The sequence below is a fragment of the Megalopta genalis genome, chromosome 2 (assembly GCF_051020955.1).
Source record: "Megalopta genalis isolate 19385.01 chromosome 2, iyMegGena1_principal, whole genome shotgun sequence".
Classification (NCBI taxonomy): Eukaryota; Metazoa; Arthropoda; class Insecta; order Hymenoptera; family Halictidae; genus Megalopta; species Megalopta genalis.
In genome coordinates this window covers 39,415,892-39,440,551 of record NC_135014.1, presented here as the reverse complement: position 1 = coordinate 39,440,551, position 24,660 = coordinate 39,415,892, and the positions used below count along the sequence as shown (strand labels likewise).

The window sequence follows — 24,660 nt, the reverse complement described above, 5'->3', positions numbered from 1 at the left end:
GTAATCCTATTCATAGCTGAGACAACTGAAATTGATAAATTGTAAAAAAATCAGTCAATCAATCTTTTCTTAAATCCAAAATATTCCTAATATATCTAAATTATTCGTTAAACTTGTCAATTTATAAGATCATTTCTTTTTTATGTATTATGTCCATCAAAAAATGAATATTGTATAGAAATCATTACATTTAAAATATAAAATGGAAACGTTCACTTCGATCCTCGTTTACACTTTAAAACAGCATTTGGCTCTAACAGTATAGCATTTTGCATCTTACATAATGGTCATCATTTCCAGAATATTCGAGATATAGCAATTTTTAGTGACGCCTTATAATCATCACCCGATTGCTCGGTAGTTTCAGTGTGATTAAATAAATCGCTCGAATTTTTAAAAGTGAGAAAGTGAAAGACTTGGGAAGAAATAATAGTCGTTTTCTTGGAAGAACCGTTTTTATTATGCATGTATATTTTATTTTCTTTTCCTTTTTTTTTATTTTAGGAGACAACCCGTGTCCCTCCGTGCATTGCACGCTGTACAATTCTTCAGATATAGTACCAGCCACGATATAACATGATCGTAAGATCGACGGAACGTTAAACTAAACGTGGACTATGACGAAAAAAGAAACATAAGGGAACAGGGACCGTAAATCTCGGCCAAGGCCGTGCAAAGTTATGCATTAATGTATTATGAACGTTAATCGATGTTCTATCCTTTATTTCAGGACCTCGCTATATCATGGTTGTTACCATACATCAGTATACCTCATAATATTGTTACAAGTATAGGGCGGATGGTTTCTCGAATTACAGCGAACGATTACAGGGACTTTTAAATTCGCGAAACCATCCCGCGGTCGGCCGTCCTCGCAGCTGGTATAAAAGTTTGTATTTACAAACGAAAATGTAGACTTAATTTACGTCTTCTATGCGATTTCTTTGCGCATGCAAATCCCAACATCACTGCCTTTCGCAGAATTACGGCGAAGCGTGCTCAACGAAACAATACATAGTGGCACGAATAAAATTCTCAAAATCTACTACAATTTACCACTGTTAATCCCTTGCCATACTTTGGCGAGTCTGATTCCTGATCGAGATTTTTAATAACAAAAATATATAGCATATAATGAAAATGTAGTAGAAAAATACGATTCATGAGATCATTTGAAGACATCTTTTCCTTGGCGAAAATATTCTCCGCGGCTTTGTTAAGGAGTTATTGACGAAAAACACGCACCAATCAGCAAGCGAGTACAGTGGACGAATAGCGAGCGCGACGCGGCAATGGCAGCGAGAGCGGAGCGATAGCTATGCTCGCTCTCTGATGGGCCCGTGTTCTTCGTTAATAACTCGTTTCGTTAACAAAGCCACGAAGAACATTTTCATCAAGGAAAAAGTTATTTTAAATCACCTCAGGAATCACCTCATTCAAGAGCTTAGAACATTTCTATAAATAAATTTATACTTTCTTTTGTATTTTTATATTGATTATATATTATATCCTTTCATATAATAAGCTTAAAAGTATTGTATTATAGCGCGACTTTATATTAAATTATTACAATCGAAAATGTTCTAATGATTGTAATTGAGAAGAAAATGGTACAGCAAGGGCATAACAATGGAGCTTTGAGTCTTAAGTCTCATTCAATTTTGTTCTCCCTGAGAATGTCTTTATTTTGAATGTGTTCTGTAGAAATGCAAATTAGGTCGAAATCTGAAAAGCAAGCTCAAATTACATCTACGTCTTTGTAATGTACCATGGTATTGAATAAAACTGTTGCACTGCACAGTGATACACTTTTTGCACGAGCAGTATCTTCAAAAGTAAATGAAGAAAAAACAAATGAACAAATAAAGTTAAAGAGATTTTCCTATTCGGAATGACAACAAATATAAGAAAAATGTGTTTCTTAACTTAATTATTTAATCATAATCGTTCTAAATTTCGATTAAAAAGAGTTAAAAGACGGTAGAAAAACAGATTTTGAAAATATTGCTCCGTTTTAAAAGTTGTCTGAATATTTCAGTGAACGGCTGTATCTAACAACCTAGCTCGTAGCAGCCGTTAAAAATAATATATTCCAGAAAACAAAATGATAAAAATAATTATTCAACAAAATTGTTCACAAAAATTGTATTGTTCTATCTTAAAATGTGAACAAACATGTCAATGGTAATTTCAATATTCTGTATCTTATAAATCGTTTAAAATCGACTATGTTTGTAGCGGATTTCATTTTGTTACCATCGGGCTCATGTGTCCCTTGCTCATTCGTGTCAATCGTAGTCATTCGTTATGAAGCACGCTTCGCGCAAGTGAACGTCAATAACTTGGGCGCATCGCGTTTAAAAAATATAAACGTACAAATCTTTCTATCCTATGTGTCGTAATATGTACAACATTGCGAGATATCGATACAACAATATCCTTATCCTGGCATTGCTTACTTGTATTCAATTAATCGACTAAAAACAATTGGCACGAACCGTTTAGCGATGGAAATTAATTGATCGTTCACATATACCAAGGACTTCATAAACGTCGCGTTTCATTAAATTTCGTATCACCGTTCGGGAACAGTGATCTATCACAGAGTAACGTATTAATTATACTAACGAAAAACACAACGCTCGTATCTCGTGTTGTCGTGACCAATTTCCTTAATAACAGACAAACATGATACCGTGTCCAACCTTGAACTGAAAAAGATGACAAACATTTGATTGATTGATTATTACGAAAATCGACCGTTTTACAAACGAAAATACTTGATCAGCTCGCATTACGAAACTTACATAGTGTCCTTCCATGTTCAAATTGCTCTCATAAGTGTATGATTTTTCACTGATTCTCATGCCATTTCGCAGTTACGATTACATAGTAATTATAGAAGTACACTTTAATTGAGGATACGGTTTTCATTGTCGACGCTTTCGTATGCAATTCACAATTTTTGGGGGGAAAATTACCCTAATGTTCCGCTAACGATACCGATAAGCCAACACTGTCACGTGTCATGGATTGAAGTCGAACGAAATGTTAGAAAACATTGTCCAAAAGAACACTGCTTGTCCTCGAAAGCTTTAACAACGAAAACCGTACGATGCCAGTCCGTAAAATACTCACATTTCTGATTACATCGATGAATTAATTTACTAATTTCAATTACTTGTGTGCAACATTATGAACGTCCTGATAGTTTCAGCGGAATTGTTCTAAACGCCTTCAGGATGGTCACTCATTCGTCAGCTACGCGACTCGTCGATTTGTGTGACCCGTTCAAAGCCACGCTTGCCATATGGCCCACGGAGAACCATCCTGATTGTTTCTAAAAGGCTTTGTGAATAATACGTCTCTGCCATCGACGATGTAAAAAGGAGAGGGGGACCGACTACGGTTACCCCATCACAACATTTTTGTGACGCTAAAGGTTCACTTACACGAGACCTCGCGAGAAGTGCTAGTGAAACATCAGCAATACGTTTTTTACATTATATTTTGGTAAGCGTGATACTACTACGGTAGTATTACTGTAGTAGGTATCGCACACACGATACGAACTATCGCCGATAGTACGAAAGTTTCACTAGAGCATCTAGCGTAACTATATCAGTAGTAGAACTTGGAGATCACAGGAGTCGGTCTCACCGGAAATAACTAAACATGAGAACGCGACGCAACTCGTCGATGGAATTTCCTGTTGAATGATGCTCGAAAAAAATGATCATTGAGGATTCGATAATAGTGAAAAACTCGTCGTAATTTATTCACAGCCATTCGAGTAAATTGTATGTTCTCGCAAACTCGTTATCCGATTAGTCACTGAAATGTAATTAGGGTATTCACGTGTGCGTCTTCCACACCGGACGATCAAGTCGCGAAAAGTTGCGTGCCCTCCGTCGCCCTGTGGAAAACAATTTAGTCGGTTCCAAATTAAGTACTTACAATCCTTTGCACTCGGACAATTTTCTCAACTACCAGCGATTCAAAAATAATGAATCCATTTGTAATGTAATGATACTATTGATTTTATTGGGTTGTTAGGAAAGTAAATCCGTTTTGTAAGACAGTATTTGATTTTGTATTTTGCGAGTAGAAGATTTCAAAGCTACTAGAAAAATCTCAAAAAGTTACAGAACAATGCGTCATTAAATTACTCTAATTAAAATTTCATTTTCTTTCATCTCCTCGTGAAAGAACGAAATTAAATTCCGAACAACCCAATATTATACACCAACATAACATACTTTCAAAAGTCTCCAGAACTGTGTTGAAGGATAACTTAGTACTAAGTAGATAATATCATTCAGGGGTTTGAATAAAACAAAATCATTTAAAATAATACATAGCTTAAGTGTTCATTAATTAGACAGTTCACCCCAGTGCGTATCAAATTAAATATAAAATTATATAACGTTGAAAATGGTTGCCCTATTTAAATAAAATTTGGTACAAAGATGTATCCATACTTTTGTGAAATAATTTTGTATCTTAGTGCCATAATTAATAGCAGTCATGTTATATCCTCTGAGAGGGGACATCCGAGTGCAAAGGGTTAATGCTTGATAAAATGTGTCTACGAATCGTTTGAAAATGTTCAGAAAGCATTTTGTTAGTTCCTATAATCGGACAAAGTTCATTGTGCCTTTCTACTGAGATAAACACATCCTCGAAATTTTCTTGAACACTCAAACGGCGGATCTATTCGACGAAACTATAATATATAGCAGATTAGTCTTTCTATATATTTTGAATACATACAAACATTTCAATGAATATTATTGGAAAGTAGATAGTCAAATAATATTTATAGCCTGGGTCTGAATGAACCCGAGCTCCGCCGTCAAAGTGTTAAATAGCAGATGATTTTCGATCATGAATAATTCAATACTCGATGGATTTTTTCCGCTTTTTACTTTCTGAAGAAGGAAAGAAAGGTAATGTTCATTTCCCCTTAGGTAAATTTGACTTATCTCGTAATGATGCGATTATTCGCAGCAGTGGAACCAATCCAATCACATATTCATAAATACTGATACATATCAATTAGAAGATGTCGTTGCGCACAGTAACTCGATGACGAACACCGGCAAGAGTTCTACGCAAATGAGAGTCCAGATTGAACCATGGAAAAATGTTGCGTAAGAATAATTAAAATACCGGTTCCTACTGGTTCTGCAAAGAGCATATGAAAGAAACGTCGTTGTAAATAAAGCTGAAAACGAAATACCAATATGAGTACATAGATGTGTATGTACAATCCACAATTGCAACTTTTGATTGATCCGCGCAGATTTTGATATACTTCTAGCATATAGAAATCTTCAAAATGAGACAGACAAAATAAATTAGTAACTTCTTGTTATATCTCCCATTTGTATTAATTAAACTAGAACGGTATATACTGTACTGGTTCCATGCCTACTTGATTTATCTTTAATATATTTATATATCCCTTTTTATCGACACAACACTCTGCTTAATAAGATACCAACTAGTTTTATGAATGCTGCTACTTAAAGTTCAAAACTCTGTTAATATGAAAATTCTCTATGTAAAATTTTGGCAAGAAACTATATCTCACTTAATAAAATACAGGAAACACAAAAACTGATAACTACATAACAAAAACTAATCGTTGCTACTAAAAATTATTGCGTGTTATTTTAATTCCAGAATGAAAGATAGTTCTAAGCGACTTGAAATGTATCAGAACGTTCGTCCAAAACGTGTGAGTTGTAATAGTTAGTTCTACAAGTGTTAACTAATTTTAATTGTACACTGTATCAGTTGCTTGAATTAAATCAATCGGTGTGTTACCACTTACAAGTTCTATCTAACTATTAAATAAGTATTAAAATTGATATGTGTCAATGGAATGGTATGTATCAATGAGTTTGGAATCGTTCACTGCCGTCCCGAGAGTAGCCAAACAATGTTTCCGTCATTAATTATTTGTTACGCGAAACACATCAATAATACATTGAAGATTACATTGCGTATATATGTATAGCATAGTATATAGCAAAGGAATTCGATGAATTGGAAACTGCAATTGTTCAGTCAATTTTTTTATCGATCGTTGGTGCTCGATACCACTTTTTGTTTCCCTAAAATTATCAACTACATCTAGAAACTTCTAAAATATTTGTCGATAGCATTAAACTGGTTATAAGAGGAAAATTCTTGAATATCATTACACGAAGCTTATTTTTCTATAATACTCTATTGCGTTTGGCAGTCGATTGGCAATTCCCCTAGCGAGCATGTCATCGATACGAATTACCGCGAAGCGTTATAAAAATATTTATTGACAACAATATCAGACACATACCATTTCTTATCTTGTATCTCCGACACATAACGATCCGCCACTGTTTTCAACCAAATCGTCTTTGGTACCGCGTTAAATTGAAAGCCACGCAGACGAGTCATTCTGTATTTGAATATAACAGAGATTTTCGGCAATTTTACTTCAGCGAAACAGCTGTCTATTATAATTATTATTTAAAATTCATTCAAACTGGAAAACATAAAAGTACAATTGATCGTATCAAACATTGGACATTAGATGAAAGATCGAAGCGATTTCGAGCCTCAAAAAAGTTTGTGAGACAAGAATCAGATGATATGTGTATACCTGAGCAAATCAGAACGGTTAAAGGGTTTCATAACTTTGTAAAAATAAAAAGAATCTATTCTTCATCTATTAATACTTTTAGATCTCTTTGAAAAAGTAACTGCCATATCTCTCTCTATTCTCAGATATTTGGCTCAAATTTTCAACAAATATTACTCAACTAGCATTTAATCAATTTTACATATTCATATCGTAAATGACTCGATACATAAAAAGATGTTCAATTTTTCTTACTTTTGGATCGTTGAAAAATATGCAACCCCTTAACGTAAAGAAGGTATGTCTTCGTCTGGATATCGTCAAAAGTTTCACTTTCCATTATCGTTGCCATACAATCAGACAATTAAAATTGAACAGTGCTTATATGGAACGAATGTTCATATTGAAAATCCTACGAATGATCGTCGTGCGTGATGATAATGTTACGGAGTTCGAATAATTTAGGCGGACCAACTATGCAGTAGCATCGAACACAAACCGATCGACAAAGGCATTAGACGTTCTTGACTCTAATACAAATACGATAGAGTTGTCGCGATACATGCGGAACATTGAAAAATCTGCAGACTCGTTACATGTATTTAAGCGATATACAAACATTCTTCCAAAAATACAGTGTATGGTTGAATTTCAATGCCTCGTATAGGGGCTTCCTCTGTTTCCCCCAGGAAACCCGATGGAGAGAATTCGTATGACCCTGCTGAGATTGATCGGTTTCCCTGGTCATTCTTAAACACTTGAAATTTTACTTTTCTTCGTAATTATAAAATTAAGTACGCGTTCTTGTATCGAGAAAACCTGACACTAAGTACCGGAACTGACGATCGGATTCTCTGGTACGTTCGATTGCATCGCTTGTCGATGATTTCCTTCAATTCTCTAGTCAGCTCTATCGTTCGCGATATACAAATTCTCTGCAGTATATTTATTACAAAAGTTTGATCAACATCGACTCGAGATGATTCTAATGAAAATGAGGATAAACAGGGTAATGAAACGGTACGATTAAACGTGAACGCATTAGGCCAAGTTTCGATTACACTTGAAGAACTTGTCAAAGCGATGTCGATGTTAGACTTATTTTCATGAAAAATATTCTCGCCGACTCTTTAATTCAAGATTGACAAAAACATGAAATTAGTAGGATGTTTCCAAATTCAGAACTTAAATCGAAGAGGGCTGTTTATGTGACAAGCTTTGTTATCATTTAACATACAAGCTACCTGAAACTGGTTTAAAGTTTTCATAAATTAGTAACCTGTGTTAGCATTCGAAATTATATGGAATTCAATTTCATTATCTATTTCATAATAACGGTTTTAAATACACGTGTCTTGTCAAAGGGAAACACATCTATTACGTAAAAATGCTTTTATTAAAACATGATAAATGCTCTAATGTCAATGCAAACTGCAATTAATAGTTTTATTATACAGATTTACAGCTTCATGTAAAGAGATAATTAAAATTTGTTGAAGTAGCATTTTCAGAAATAATATCGTGCTGAAATATACTGCAAAGTTATCGTTTAAAATTTCTTAGCATTTGTTACAGAATCTTTCCTTTACGAAGGAGAAAATAACTTTGTATGTAGGATGTAAAATATTTTACAGAATTATAATATTTATAACATCATGTATAACAAGAACAATTTATTTAATACTTTGCAATAAAATGTACGTTTGTAAAAGTTCATTACTTAAAGATAATTCATGGTAAAAGTAGAATTTGGTTTAAAAGAAACAGGGATGGATTAACTGTTGATTAACTGCTGGACACGTTCAGTGTTCCAAACGTTAGTCCTTTGCAGTTCATTAAACGACAAATTAAATAAAATAAAATTTAATATTTTCAATTCGCTAGCTATACATAGTTTAAGCAATCAAATGCCGAGTGCTGTCGACGATCGCGACAAGCGAACGATCCATACGAATCAATGCCCTCAACAGCTTAGCAATCGTCATTTCGATCAGAATGTAGATAAGTAAATACGTATAATACGGATCGTCGAATGATTCTTGTGAAAAGTGATATGGCTTCTACGAAGATGCGAGTTTCTTGTTCCCACTGTCATGATTCTCCTATCGTGAAAAGGGAGGGTTTGACGAAAGCCTTCCGTCTCTTCTTCCTTCTCTTTTTTCCTCATCCTAGGTAATGTTTTATTAAATGAAGTGTCTACTACAGCCCTTGGACGGATGGTTGCCACTTGCGAGGACGATTCGATTCGCAACGATAACTGTTTCCCACCGAATTTCATCTGAAAGTTGTTTGAAAGAAAGGGACTATGCCAATGTTGACTATCGTGAATTGCAAGATCAAAAACATTGCCAGTACATTCTTGAGTAGAAATAGAAAAGGATATATGAATATATAGTAAAAATATTTTTTGAGATTACCCCGCGGATTTTATGCATTTATAACAAAAGTGGGCAGACAAAATTTAAAACAACGAAAATATTTAAAGAATTTAGATCAGGGTTTTGGCATCTAGGAACATATGTATTATTTTCAACTCACTGAAATTATTAAAGTGAAAAAATATTTCTATTTGACTCATGTTTGTTGCGATTAATGAAGTTGCTTTTTATTTTGCATAAGCCTAGTAATGACTGGACTATGGATTTTATGCATCAATTCCAAAATTGACTACGTAAAATTTTAAACAGTAAGAAGATAAAAATGATTTAAGAATACCAATACGTTATTATCGAACTATCAAAATCATTACAGAAAGAAAGAAAGTTCTATGCAGCTCTCTCCTGCATGTTGTAAGTGGTGCATAAAATTTTTATATTGCATAAAGATCCTCATTATAATAATGACACGGCATTAGTGTTTCTTTATATTTACCCTTTTCGTGTGCCTTCAATCAAATTCTTTTCCTGCTTCTGAAGCTGGCAATGTTTTAACGTTTATTTTAGAAAGAAACAATAAATTTTAGTCTCTTTCGTAGAACAAAGCAGATTTCAATTAAATGAAATAATTATAACTATAACGTTACGTGAAATACATTATTATTTTGTAATGTATTGTTCCATATTTTGTTTGAACTTTTACAGACATAATTGAGATTTCGAATATTGGAAAGATCTGAATATTTTGTTTATAAAAATACCTCCTTATAAAGTTAGGTACCTAATATAACAGATGTTTAAAATTTCGAAGGCACGATCAAAATACTAGGAAATGCAATGTGAAAAGAAAAGGAAATGTTATCATTTCAAATAATTAATTTCTGTCTCTGAATTTGTCATAAGTACTGCTCTTCTACAAAATGGTAGACGTCATATTTGTAAATATACATGAAATAAAATTAAAACCTTATAAGAGCAAATAAATTTTAAACCTTAAACGATCAATAATCCTACGTTTAGTTATTACTAGACTGCGAATTTTATGCATTTGTAACAGAAATGAATAAGCTAAATACAATATCAAGGCATTAGAAGAATTTAAAGATATTGCTACACTATTTACAAAGAAAAGACATATTCATCTAATTCATGTTTCATACAATTAACTTGGAAATTTTTTATTGTGCATAAATATCCACGATCTAGTTATGACGTAGGAATAAGCAAAAAGAATATGTTTACGCATGTTACCATAATACATGAGGCAAATTTTAGTCATAACTAACTTAGATATTGAATATTCCATTAAACGGGTATTTTAATAAACATAATAACGAAATCTGCCATTGAACTTTAGCGTATTATTTGATTTAAGACAATCTGCAATTCACAGTTGACTTCAATAATTTATAAAGATTATTTCGTGTCATGATTTCATGACGAATGATGCCAGTTTTATTTCATCAGCATCTGTTTCGTAAAACCTGCTAAATGTCATAGTTATCATTGCGTTACTTCGTCGCGTACCGAATTCTCTCGATCGAACCGTGGCAACCCACTGTTACATTCCTTAAGATATGCAACTTTGAGTTATCTATATCACGATGGACGCCTAAACGCGAGCTTCAATCGTGGAAACATTGAAATCGACGTGTTCCGGATTCGTTCAACACATTTGAAGCCGTCTAGTTCGCTGAAAATGGTCGACAGTGGTCGATATTCGTATTTACAAAATAGTGACGAACCATTCCGGACCCCCAGGTCCTTCTGTTCACACTCTGCCACCTTCGTTTGAAAACGTCGTCCACGTTTCTTCGATATGTAAATAATCGTCAAAAAAATACGAAAGTCATCGTTGGCGTCCGTCAGGGTAAACAGTTCTTCATTTTGATCGTGACTTCTTTATTCTCTTCCTTCTTCTTTCTTTTTATACGAAAAATTTGATCATTGTTCTTTACGTTTTGTTCGATTTCATCTGTAATCGTCGCTCGGTTTTTCAGGAAATTTGTCCTAAACACATTTGTCGCGCACGATCAGATCGTTTAATTGAATCTAGCTATCGTAGAAAAGATAGGAATAAACCTTCTCGCTACTATTTGACTGCGACATTCCTCGGAAATGGAAACCGAGAGGTTCGTCGGGTAGAACGATGATCGTTTCCTCGGATTCGCGTGACATTTTCATGGCAAAGCGTCGAGAGAAATAAATAATTATTGTCAAGAACTGTATCATCTGTTGAACACTGTTTCCGATGATTATACGAGACATTACACGAGTATTCGGCCACTTCCTCGTCTCCTGTTTCGCTTAGGCTATTTTCATCACTCTAGCTTCGAACTTCACGAAATTAAAACTGTGTATCACTTAGATGCGTGGGTTGGTTTCAACAACATTTTGTTCATTCAACATCGAACACTTTCACGAATGATTCTACGTCGTCCGAGATATCACTCATAATATCACTGTAATACTATTTTCGCTGTCTCTCGCCACCTTTACCAAAGTACCTCTTAAAGGTCTTTATCATCGTTGATCCCTGAACACAACGAGAGACTCGAAGATCACATGCCTGATTCCGCTATTCCTTCATCATCTGCAAAGACATAGAAGGAACTGTTAGAACTTCAGTTGAAAACTGAAATGTATACACCACCACGGTTAGGTGCATTTACTCTGACCAACTTTTAGATCGTAAACCAAGTTTTCGCATTTTTGCATTGGATATATGGTTTTGAAAAAGAATATACAGCAAAGTTTATGGTTAATTATATAATTTCCGAATCTATTTTTTCCTGCTAAACATTACACACAACTAATGTTATCGACTATTTTGAGTGACAGCAATTGAAGTTATAATATCAAGACTAGAATACATTAGAATCATGTAAAATGAATTATCATTCAGATAATAAATATTTAAGGCACGCTTGAACTCTGAATTATACAAAATTTATATTTATATATTAAAAATTGCTATCTCATTATGTACTTTTATATAATATTACAGATCTGAATTAGGTATATTATCATTTTATTTCTCAGTAAATTTTTATAAAACCCACATAAGCGAGCTAATAAAATTTTTTTACAGAAAATAAGTTCACAAACGAATGTCATTTTTTAACAATTATTGATTATTCGGAATCAATTCATGTAGAAGAAAGTAAATGGTAAAATACTCTACCTATATTAAATGATAGGAAATTAATTTAAAAAATATTACTATTCTATGATCAACTTTAAAATACTCTAGGAACTTTTTAATATAATTTAATTTTTCTTATCTTTATGTAAATACACCACCTATTTTTACTTAAACCGTGGTTACGTTATTAAAATGAATTTATGTTAAGAATATTTAAGTTATTATTAGAGAAAAATTATACGAATCTATTGATAAAAACTTGGTGAAAGTACAGTAACAAATAAAATATTCTGTTGTTCATTATAGATCTTCTGCACTTGTTTGTAAATAAAATAAATGGCTCACCTGGTTTTCAAACTTAAACTTGGTCATAAGTGTGACATAACCGAAGGAGGATATACATAAAATTAAAATCATGCTATTTGATTTAACGCAAACATGTAAATATAACACAACAGGTATTTCTCGTGATTATAAAGTTAGTAGTAGCGAGAAGCTTTATCTAAAACGACAGTAAGCAATCGATGTTAGTATCGTAATTATGCAGTGTTAGTAAACATAGAGTTTCCTTAATTTTTACCAGAGAAGTAATCGTAATTAGCACAGATCTAAATGTTTTTGTTATAGGCACAAGATACGTACTATTATATGAAATTTTCGAACAAAACTTTTTTAAATTTTTACAAACATCATTGACAAAATATTCGTCAAAGAACGAATTTTAATTTTCGAATCATTAATGCCATGGTGTATCAGTGTATTAATATAATTATTTCTAAAAATACAAGATATTTGATTAAACTTGATTAGATATTAAATATAATTAGTAACTATAATCGTATAAGATTAATTTTAAACGAAATGCTAAATGAATATGTACAATAAATATTGGATACACATATACGTCACATTCTTATTAGTTCAGATATTACTTTCACATTTGAATGTATTCTAATAAAGCTTTCATCTCAGAGTATCTATTTTAAATTTACTAATTACTTAATACAATTACTTGATACAAGAGATATATTTTCATAAATTCATCGAATATTTAATCATTGAAATGTTTGTCACATTATGAATATACAATTCCTGTTGAAAAATTAACATATTCACGGGTATAATAAAAAAAATAACTGAAAGTCACTGGTTTCGTGCTGCCGTGCTTCGATCATTGTTACGTTGTTACATGCCTCATGCGTTACAGAAAAAAGCGAGGATAGAAATTACCATCGCCACAGGATTCACAGTTCGAAGGTCACCTTTCCTTCTCATCCTCAGCAGGACTCTTTGTGTTTTCGACCGAGCTTCGATTCTTGCCTGGATTCAAAGGGAGTACAAGGTTGCAAAAAGGGAAGTGATTTCGTATACGCGTGGATGTGCAATAATTTAGTAGACACACTTTTTCAATGGAATACTAAACCAAGAATCACCGTTTGCTCTGTTTTTTGGGCCATTTAAAACAAAATTTCTATGCCTATTTGCCTTCAAATCAGTCGATTTGACTACAGAAGTTCAGGAAACTATTATTGCAACTAAACTGCGATTCTTTATACATTTATAGCAAGTGCAGGATTCCAAAATGTAAGAATATATATATAAATTAACAAGAATTAATAGTATTTTTGCTTTATTTTTAATCAGCTATTTTCTAGCTAACTAACACCATTTCTTTCAATTCTGATTCTTATAAAATGATGTATGAAAATGGGAATTTGCATAATGATACGCAGTTTAATTAAAACTAATTTTAAGCAAGTGAATATTATTGATAAGATCAAATTTTTTCTCTCTATAGTATCACTTTTGGTTTTGATATTTCCATAAGTGACAATAGGTTTAGAAGTAATTTTAGTGTTGTCTACAGTATTCTCTTCCTATAATCCTGCTCTGTGAATCTCATACTCTTTGGAAATTAATAGCAAACTTCTTGTTAGGAGAAAAAGAATTGAATCCGAATGTACATTTAAAATGCTTTTTAATTAAATAAACCAAATTACATCTTCCTTATTTGTGATAACTTTAATAGAAATTAACTGATTATTTTTTTAATAAATTCTTTGGTGTTACGATAAATAAATGTTACATTTTTCATGTTGTTGCACACATACAATAACTACGACTATAAGTTGAACCTGTTAGATAATAATTCGCTTAGATAATAATTCGCTGTAAATACAGTAAATTCTTTCCAATTGTCCCTCAGCTTTTTTTAAAAAAAAGTGGACAATTTGGGAAGAGGAGGTACGATTATTCGAGCCTTGTGGCTCATTTTTATAGCTGTTGATAATCGGCAACAATAATTTTTATTTAAAAGCTGAAAGACAATTTGAGAAAATTTACTGTATTGGGAAGGAATACTGCAGTCGTTTGTTACTGTGGAAACTAAAGTCAAAGAGACAGTAACCATTGTCCAAGCGTTAATCCTCACCATCACCACATGTTTCGTATTTCTTAATTAGAATAACCGTTACTGACATTTCTACTCAGTATTAGTTCAGCACGGATAATTCATAAAATTTTAGACAAACAGAGTATCGATTTATTTAAATTAAGTAAACACTTCGAAATGGTTTGTTTCTATTCGTTGAAATTATCTACAATATCGTACCACCCAATTCATGCACTACAGCCTCAGTTTCTGTACAACGTGATTAACAAAGAGGAAATACGCTCCTTAGAAAGATACAAGAGAAACGTGATTAAATTGTTCGTATATTTATTTGAAAAGAAAGATTTTATTTAGAACGGATATCCGCTGAAATTTTGTTACGTGAAGAGAGATTATAACGAACACGATTACAAATACGAATAGGAAAATTAAAATAGATGACATTAAAATAAAAGATGTTCGAATAAACAAAATTGTTCTTAAAATTAGACAAAAATGATTAGTACTGTGTTCTATAATCTGCTGGGCGTAAACTACCTAAAATACTCATTATGGGACGATTTGGTTAATTAAGGAAAATTCAATTAAAATTAAACAGTATTTCAAGTTGTAATTTGATTGTTATTTTTTAATAACGTATATTTACTTTAACATTTCTTTTGCTCAACATCTCATTGACATTCAAATGTATGTAGTAATGTACTCATTGCCAAAACAATGTTGAATGCATAAGTATATTGGTAAAACTCGTTTTGTGTTACGTTTAAAATAGTTTAAGCCCAAGCTTAGTACACTGTTAATCATATATGAATTAGTTTTCTTTTTTACAGACGTCTGACAGAGACAAAATGAAGTTTAAAGAGTTAGACACAACTCTAACAACACGAAAATAAAAAAAGTCTGTCTCTCAAAAAATAAAATAAAATTTCTAGAAAGAAAAGCGCAGATGTTTAGGCCTGAAATTTCATTTTTTAATTCAAACAATTCGAAGAACTGAATTCTTAAGAAATAATCATGTCAAATTTTTGAAAAATTTTTAACATAAATTATTTAATTTTGAAGTATTTATGAACATTATTATTAGAATGCATCAATACTTTAGTCCTCTTACGAAAGAGTCAGGAAACAAGTTTCACTACTTTTGACATGAATTTATTTATGTTACTATGTTTTGTTATATGTATAATGTATTAGAATGTACATTGAGCCTAACTTTTTTCGTAGTCACAGATGTTTACATAGTCAAAATTTTATTCTGCCAATTCGTTTGTCTAGCGATATATATCTAACTCCTTGAATCGAAGCAACGTTGTTTCAAAATGACGCAGAAACAATTGAGAAAGAAAGCACGAGAAGTGAAACTGACCTTCGAATCCCTGATTATCATGAATCTCTCGAGGAGGTCCAGTCATGTCTTGACCCTCCAAGACCGCCAGAAGACATTGGTGTATACAAATATACTGTTGCTCGGTTTGGACCATCCAGACACGCTCTTTCCTCATTGCCCAGACAATCCCGAAAATGTCAACGTGCTTGGACACCAGAATTTGCTGGAGGATTCTGTCCAACGTGATGAAAGTACCGCTGCGACCAACACCGGCGCTACAGTGCACGACTATCGGTCTTTGGTCGGACCGAACCTTTTCCCGAAACGCTCGCACGAATCTGGCCAGCGTCTGAGGTGGACTTGGAACACCGAAGTCCGGCCACGTTGTAAAATGGAAGTGTTGTATTACCCTATTCACGTCCCCCTAGATAGAAACATCATGACTTCGTTTTTATCTTGAAACATTGAATCCAAAATATTGTTATAGACAGGTTTATATTACACTCTGTCGGCCAAATCTGCTATGCCAGATTTGGTCCAATGACTATTAGAAGCTTTTATAACTAAATTGGTTACAAATTTGATGTAGAATCATTTATTAGTATTACATCCATCCATTAGTATTTAAATCCATTTCGGAAACTTTTTTCTATCTTTAATAGTAACGGAAATAATGTAAATGTTCAACTTAAAAAGAACACTATTTGTCATTATTCTAATGCATACAATATTTATATTCATATAAAAAATAAAATACGTAATTATACGTATGAATATTTATGTCTACAATCAGCATAACAGTGATTGCATAATTGCATAATTAACCTTGACATTTTATAAATTAGGCATGTTATTATAATTGAAAAAGTAAAAAGATAATAAAATCTTAATGATTCAACTATATTAAACTTCCATGCAAAATTTTCTTCTGTACATTCCTATACATGCGATATTACTATTCATTAAGCGTATTATAAATTAACCATTAATTGTTTCTGTACTTCATATGGTACTTACTCTGCACAACATAAACTCCGTTATACTCCAGTCTGGATAATGTGTTTCGTTCAATATCGTGACGCAAATATCTCCGTAATAAACCGGCAAGGTGTCCGTGGGCCAATAGTGATCACATTTTTCCCTACCCTTCTCGATACACCTCGTCAACATCACAATCGCTCTGCTATTGCTTTCCCAGACCATTCTCCAGAAGTCATCGCGAGTCGAATGCAATGGACCTTGAGTAACGATGAACTCCCTTGGAGAATTATGGCCCTGTCATGAAACATAATAATTTCTATAATAAACATAATTTTATAAAACATTTAATTTTTTACTATTTAGAAAGCTAAATTATACTATAACAAGCTTGAAGGTGTTCCTTTCATTATTTTATCAGGTATACGAAATATTAATAGGCTCCTTCTGTGGAATCATAATTCTGTATGTCTAATTTATTTAAATCACTAGATAAACAAAATGCAACAAACATCATCATTTTATCGAGTAACAATTTCATCATACTTTATAAAATATACAAAACTTTTGTTTTAGATGTTACTTATATTTAGAGAATTTTTATTAATTTAGCTTCAAACAATGAAAACGGATTTCTCAAGTCTAACACATTCAAATTTTCAGTAAAATAAAGATATTAGCCACATACACAAATAATGCAAATAGTTGTAACAACTATTCGTCTTACTAATTGCTTTATTCTTTTTCCTCACCTACTTTAAAAACATGTTAAAGCAAACAGCTTCCATAACACATTAATGCGCTCGCCTAAGGCACGAAATAAAAGACCAGTGGAACTTACTGGAACGTAATTGGCGTTGATGTAGTCTGAACCCTCTTCGTCATCCACAGGCTGGAGCTTAAATCTACTGTGATCATAGGGCAAAATGTTTGTAAAACGATTCTTTGGTCTGTTGCACGGTAAATCCGCCGCTGTGCAAGGCTGGTCCCTTCCAACGTGTTTCAATTCTTCGAATTCCTCTGAGAAACGGAAATCCGAATCCGCGGACATCGTGCGGTAATGCTCAGCGAAATCCTCGATTTTGATCGGTCGACTGTTTAAAAGGTGTCGAAATAATTATTCTCGGTCTTCTTTTAAAAATATCAATTACGTTTAATATTTACCTAGTCTCGATAACGCTGTCTGGTAAGGAGAGATTATCGGTTGTTCTAGTTTCGGTCGTTTTGCGACCTTGGCTTCTTCGTCTTCTCACCAGCAGCCCAATACCCAATAGGGTCAACAGGAATACTATTGGGACTATGACCCCAACTATTATGGCTGTGTTATCCTTATCTGTGCAAACAAGTACAGTAAGGTTTAAATTTAATGTTATAAATATCATCTACTTAAATTACAGTATTGACACGTTATTACTAGACTGCGGAAATTTATGGGAAATAAAGATTGTCTACCTCAATTGCAACAAATTACAGTAAAATTGTAGTTTGTTTTCTTTCTTAATATGTCTTAATTAAAAATAATGTAACAGCATTTTTAAAGTCTTGCATTTTGCTCACTGTTTTGTATTCCATCTGCACATTTTTTAAATAAATGCATAAAATCCGCAGTCTAGAGACAATCACGTGACTTACCTGCCAGCAGCAATCCTTGGACAGACATGTACACGGAATAATACGAATTTGACAACATTCTTGTATGAGTTACAACGTAATTGTACGCAAGAGTAAAAAACGCCATTCTCTTGTCTCCCACGTTATAAAATGGATGAAATAATATTGCAATTACACTTACATTAAGACAATGTTTTTCTTTTATAAAGGAAAAGAGGGGTTTATATTCCAATGTAGATTGAAATCAATCACATATTTTGAGTCAAGAATGCTTGATTGATACCGTTGTAAAACGACAAATGAATGATGAAAGATGTAATCGAAAGATCAATAACCGGTCGTAAAGGTAGATCACTTTCAAATATCAGTCTTTAAATTTATATGTTTAAAAATTTCCAAAGAGAACGATATATCGGTCCAAGATTTTCGAAACAGATGTTAAATATTCGTTGACAGGACTTCAAGTGAACAAACTCTCCAGCAACCAACGTTACATGACTGTTCTCACCTGTTTGAATCGGAAAGCTGTAACTCGTGTCCGTGAATTTGTCCGGCGCGGTAAACGCACGCACTTTCACTCGATAAGTCGAACCAGATTTTAGTGGTCCATTGCAATATCCGATTTTGTTGTCACAGTTCTCACTGCCGATCGTGAAATCCTCGACGGAGCCATTTTTAAACGGATAGTAAGGTTCCATCACCTGCACAAATGATACAGTCAAACGTATCAGGACTCTGTTGCATCTTGTTATTTTTCTATGAGACTAAGACTATCTAAATGCAAACCACCGGCTTCGAATCATTGAAATACACCGGTGCTAGAATCTAATCACAAGAAGCGCGAGTAAACCTGTTTTAAAGTAAAAAAGAAACTATCCGATACCTGTGTGAATAACTTGCCAGCTTTTTCGACCATGTCCTGCAGGATATTCATGGTCCAACTTAATGACCATATTCAGAAAAACAGAAAGAAAATCTCAGGACGGAGTCGAAGCAATCAAATTATATTAAAAACTGTCGCGGATGTTCTGAGCACTTGAAAATTCTGTTTTTCAGATTATCAGAAAATACAAATGGAAACTACTCTTAGCAAATTTTACAACGCTGATTCTAATTCTATTCTAATTATGTAATAATGACATTCGATATCTGATTTTAATTCTTTGATTCGGCTCGCGTACGGAACCGTCTAAGCGTCTGACTTGTAACACGCGCGTTCTACGACCAACTGTTGCGTCCTAGAGCGCACGTAACGTAACTATTGCTTATGCGTGGTCTCGAATGCATGTGCTTCTTCGTTGTTCTACGCCCGTGATCTTGCAAGTTAACGAGTCACTCGGCGTAATCGCTGCATTAATTATTTCACATTTCTATTGCGATACTGGCGAATGACGCATAGCGCGTGACCGATTTTGATCTTGATCGGCGAAGATGAAAACATTGCGATGACTGTCCCGAAAACATTGTAAACATTCCCGGGACCTTTTTTTTCTCGGTGAGTTCTACGAGGAATCTCACCTGGTATGGTGGCCAAATACTGTAGGCCTGAACGTCCCTCCAACTAGGCATTTCCAAGCCGGACGCGTTTTTGCTGTCATCCTCGGCTACGATAATCGTATACGACGTGACCGCGCCGTTCTGCTCGCTGAAGTAGTTTTTCCTGAAGCGGATTTGAATCGTCATGCTGCTCCTGCAGACCTCCGTTGGTACCACCTGCGTCGGCGGCTTCGGTGGTGCCAGGATCGGCATTTTCTGCTTCCAAACCGCCTCGGGCCCGAAACCGATTTTCGTTTGTGCTTGGATCCGAAAGGTGTACGTTTTACCCGGAATCAAGGACTTGATGACACCGCGGTATTCGTTCGGTCTGAAGTCCTGCATCTGAGTGTGCGCTGAACCCTGTTGACAGCGCAACATCAATAAAATGATAAGCAAATCGTTTTAATTGCAGTGATTGGGATCTCTGGAGATCGTCGATCTTTAACAGCTACAGTGACTCCCATTAATATTTGGACACTTTTTAAAATGCAATAACTTCTTTAAAACTAGAATAAACGATTTGAATTGTTTTTTAGATGATAGGGGGATCAGTATAGTAGACAACGACTAAACTACTTTGTTACAATTTTACTATTACTTGGAATGACAAAACAAAATGAAAGACTCTCGCCTTTTAACTGTTTCATCTGAGCCTGTAACGAAGATTTAAAAAATGCGTTTTGTAGATCTCGGTAATTTGCGAAATCGGTTAACGCGAAGTCAAGTTACAAGCGCTAAAAGATTGTAAAAACTGCAAATTTCTCGCACTTATTAGTCGAAAGTGTCAAAAATCGGGACAAACTTGCAATTTTTGCAATCTTCATTTGTTTACAGCTCATACCAAGGTCAAACGATTTCGGTGAAATTTTTAACATGCATAGAACTTACCGAGACCTACGAAACACATTTTTTAAATTTTCGTGATAGGCTCAGATAAAAAGATTAAAACACGAGAGATTTCTTATTTTCTTCTGTCATTCTAAGCAATAGCAAAATTTTAAAAAAAGCATTCTAGTTATGGTCAAGTAGGCTGGTCGCTCTATCATCTAACAAAAAATAAAAGTCGTTTAGTCCAGTTCTAAAAACGTTATTGCGTTTTGAAAAGTGTCAGAATATTAACAGGAGTCACTATACATAAAACAGCTAGTAACATCTGGCCAGTCTTACTTCCAGTCCGTAGGTGATGGTGTATTTTCGGATGATGCCATTTTGCTCTTGGCTTGGCAGGGACCATTCGAAGCTGATGTCGCTCGGCTGGATGTCCGTGGGATGGAACTTCTCCACCCTGCCGGGATAGGACTCGCTGGTGGTGAAGCTAGCACTCAGCGGATTAGAGACTCTGAGATAAGACGACGCCGTGCCGGAACGTACTATCAACGTGAAAGTATAGTTTCTGTGGGGTTTCAGATCGGAGATTGTGATCAGGTTCACAGAAGTGATGTTCTGAATGTAGTTCCCGTCTGTGTTTATGTATTGGACCTCGAATCCGTCGTACTGTCCGCGTGGTATGTCCCACGTCAACGTAATCTTCGTGTCATTGATGTTTATCGCCTGGATCGACGTAATTGGTTCAGGATCTGCAACGGAGTCTCAGCTTTAGCATCAATCATGTTCTACGGTAGCCAGCTGAATTTTGTATAGAATCAATTAATAGTATCATATCTTCGATTCTTTTCAACATTATTTTCTTCGACTCATTCGTTTATTTGTTAATTACATCACCATAGATAATATTGTACACTACAAGCTGCAATCATCATTTGAAGAAATACCACGTACTAAAGTGGGATTTCATGAGTAGACGTACCGTCTCGATTGTACGCTTAAACAGGGATCGATAGAAGCCGCAATAGTATCAGATTGCGCGGTGAATGTTTAAAAACATGGACGTATTTTTATCAAAACACGCTGAATTTTGTGTCGCAGATACTGTTAAGTGAATCACACAATTCGTGCTGGTTCTAGGCAGTATTCTCTCAAGAGGCAGAACGGTTTCTAATCGGATAACTCTTTTTTTTATTGTGGATCTAGTCACGTGTGCATACGATCAAAGACGAACAGCAAGACACGCCGATAGCGAACGAGCTGCAGCATTTTCTATATACGCGTCGGACGATTGCAGACTATTTAGGGGCGTGGCCGATCAGCCTATTAACTCCTATTTAACATCGTGGTTTTGTTATTCTTCGCGACGTAAATAGGAAATATTTCGAACGCAATTCCACCGTAATGTTTTTTAAGAGCAGCCTTAATTAGGACGATGGAGATATAATCCGCGTGATTTTCTTAAGAAAAATAACAAACAGTACTTTTTAATAATTTGTAAGATTTTTTTGAATTTATATCTTCTTCAAGAAACTAACTTTTCTATTGAGGAAAATGCGAGCAGGTATTTTTTAGTGTGCTATTTTCCTCAGAAATTTAAAATAGCCAATGTATACTTAATTCTTATATTCTGCTGTTGGTGATTAATTTAAAAAAAATTATAAAATCATAGTAAATTCGTAAAATTAAAAAAAATTATAGTGTTTTAGATTTTTTTTAAGTTGACACACCCCTCCATAATGGGGTTTATAATTAAACTATTGGTTTCAAATATTTATAACATATTTATGATTTTATTTTCCGAAAAATTTTCTAAAAGCAGTGATATAGAATAACATTGAGTAAATAACGATGTACAAATTAGATAACGTGTGATACCGTTTTGAATTTCGTTTTGTTCATTACATCGCCGAGCAGAATTCATTTGCATAAAAGTTAGGTAATTTTAGATTGTAAACTTCTGAGAAATTACTGCATAAAACATAAATCCCAATATTTCAATTACCTGAAATTAATGTGATACTTATTCGTGGAGGTGCCTTGTGTATTAAAATATGTATTTACAAAATAAAAATGTATCTACATTTTATACATTGAAGTTCGAAAATATAAGGCATTATTCATTTTTTAATCAAAATTTTTGTGCACGTAATTTTACTGATTTGTAAGTTCATTAGAAAATTCGACGTCTATCAACTGCAACAGTCGAATTAAAATTTAAATTTATATGCTTCATGTATAATTATTCACAAAACAGATGGAATTGATTTTTAATTAATATAAGTATTATTGTAATACGTGTAAAACTAATCCGTGAATTTTGTAATTTACAAAAAAAAGAATTAATTTTAATAACTAATGAATTTTTAAATTAATGTTAAATGAAATAGACACTAATATATTTACTATTTACTATTTAAAATAATAAAAAATATTTTGATTTCTTTATCTTGGAAATAAAGCATCTCAAATAATGCTTCAGAATTTAAAGTATAAAAATTAAAATTTGTTGCAAAAACAATTTCAATATTTTATCTTTTTTAATGGAGAATAGTTTATGATGAAATTATTAACTTTTACCGAAGAAAACGCTGTCGGTAATTTTCGAACCATAATGTATGTTTGTACAGTACTGCAGCCAACTGTAATAACATGATAGTAATAATCCGTTGGTAATAAATCTTTTCAATATTTTCTATATGAAAAAGGCAAAGAATATTGATTTTTTAAACAAATATAGTTTTTCTTCTTCTAACTCCGTAATAAAATGATTAGAATTCTGATTGAAATGAATAAATTATTAATGCATAAATTAAACCATTTAAAAGTTCGATTAAAGAAAACTAAAACGTTTAATTTGTTATATTGTAGTAATACTTAAAGAAACAAACAAAGTACTGTTTTGATATCGTCAAAGCAAAGACTTGCAATACTTTAATTTTTATTAATGTTTAACACTGGAATTACCCAAAGTGCAAAATGACTTGTTTCAGACTTTTTCTGTTACGTTTTTCAGAATATAAAAATGTTTCGATGAGAGAAGAATTTTTTGATAAACCCTTCAATTCTCGCATACAATATTTATAACAGAAATCGTACCAGGAATAATAAATCCAATTTTATCATTGTTATAAACCAATATATTTTAGTCGCGTTTAGGGCACGGAGTTCTAGTGTTAAATAACGTTTATGGAGTGCCACGAAAAAGAAACGGACCATGAAATCTATAATCTTCGTTGATCACTAAAGAAACTATCGAATTAAGGAATTATTACAATCAAGTTGTGGCAGTTTGACCCGATCCTAAATGTCGAATTAGGTTGATCACCGTCAGTTGTTTTTCTTTTGCGCGTAATACTCACAAAGTCTATCCTGCCTAAGCAAAGGTCTGCTCTCCACGTTATCGCTGACAGTCCAAACCGTCACGTTGTAGAGTTTACCAGGTGTTAGGCCGTTGAAGGTCACCTTAGTGTCGGTGTCGTCAACCAGTCGCTCTTTCGTCGTGTTGTTCTCGTCGCTAATCCGGAATCGATAGAGATCGAAAATCGAGGTCTGGATAGGTGTCGGTGTGTATCTCAAGGTCAAGGAGTCCGGTTGATCTCGATCGACCACCACAACGACTTCCGATTGGATTAGTGGCACTGGATTTCAGAGACCTTGTTTGTTGCGTTTTGATCTTTTCATTAAGTAAACTTTTCTTATATCGCGCTCATCCCTAACTATAAGCCCACCTTATGGAATCTTCCCAAGGACACCAACAAAGTTCTCCAACGCAGTTAGTGCATCTCGAACCAAAATATTCATATGGACCTATCGCAAACTTATGAAAAACTACTGTTT

At 33.7% G+C, this 24,660-nt stretch overlaps 1 protein-coding gene across 7 annotated transcripts in view; it reads right to left on the bottom strand.

The window, feature by feature from the left end:
- Positions 1-436: 436 nt before the first annotated feature.
- Positions 437-24,660, bottom strand: part of Ptp10D (Protein tyrosine phosphatase 10D) — an 80,413-nt gene continuing 56,189 nt past the window's right edge. Inside the window, exons 10-20 of one of the 7 annotated variants that reach the window (XM_076519344.1) lie at positions 24,183-24,461; positions 21,163-21,572; positions 19,978-20,355; positions 18,968-19,160; positions 18,481-18,495; positions 18,013-18,181; positions 17,690-17,942; positions 16,888-17,145; positions 15,910-16,294; positions 13,382-13,471; positions 437-11,599 (exon numbers count right to left, since the gene is read on the bottom strand). In XM_076519344.1, the coding sequence (XP_076375459.1) occupies positions 13,410-13,471; positions 15,910-16,294; positions 16,888-17,145; positions 17,690-17,942; positions 18,013-18,181; positions 18,481-18,495; positions 18,968-19,160; positions 19,978-20,355; positions 21,163-21,572; positions 24,183-24,461 (2,402 nt within the window). In that variant the 3' untranslated portion in view covers positions 437-11,599; positions 13,382-13,409. Of the gene's footprint in view, positions 11,600-13,381; positions 13,472-14,112; positions 16,295-16,887; positions 17,146-17,689; positions 17,943-18,012; positions 18,182-18,480; positions 18,496-18,967; positions 19,161-19,977; positions 20,356-21,162; positions 21,573-24,182; positions 24,462-24,660 lie in introns of those variants that run through there. The other 6 variants (XM_033468683.2, XM_076519345.1, XM_076519347.1 and 3 more) reach the window with 6 other exon arrangements.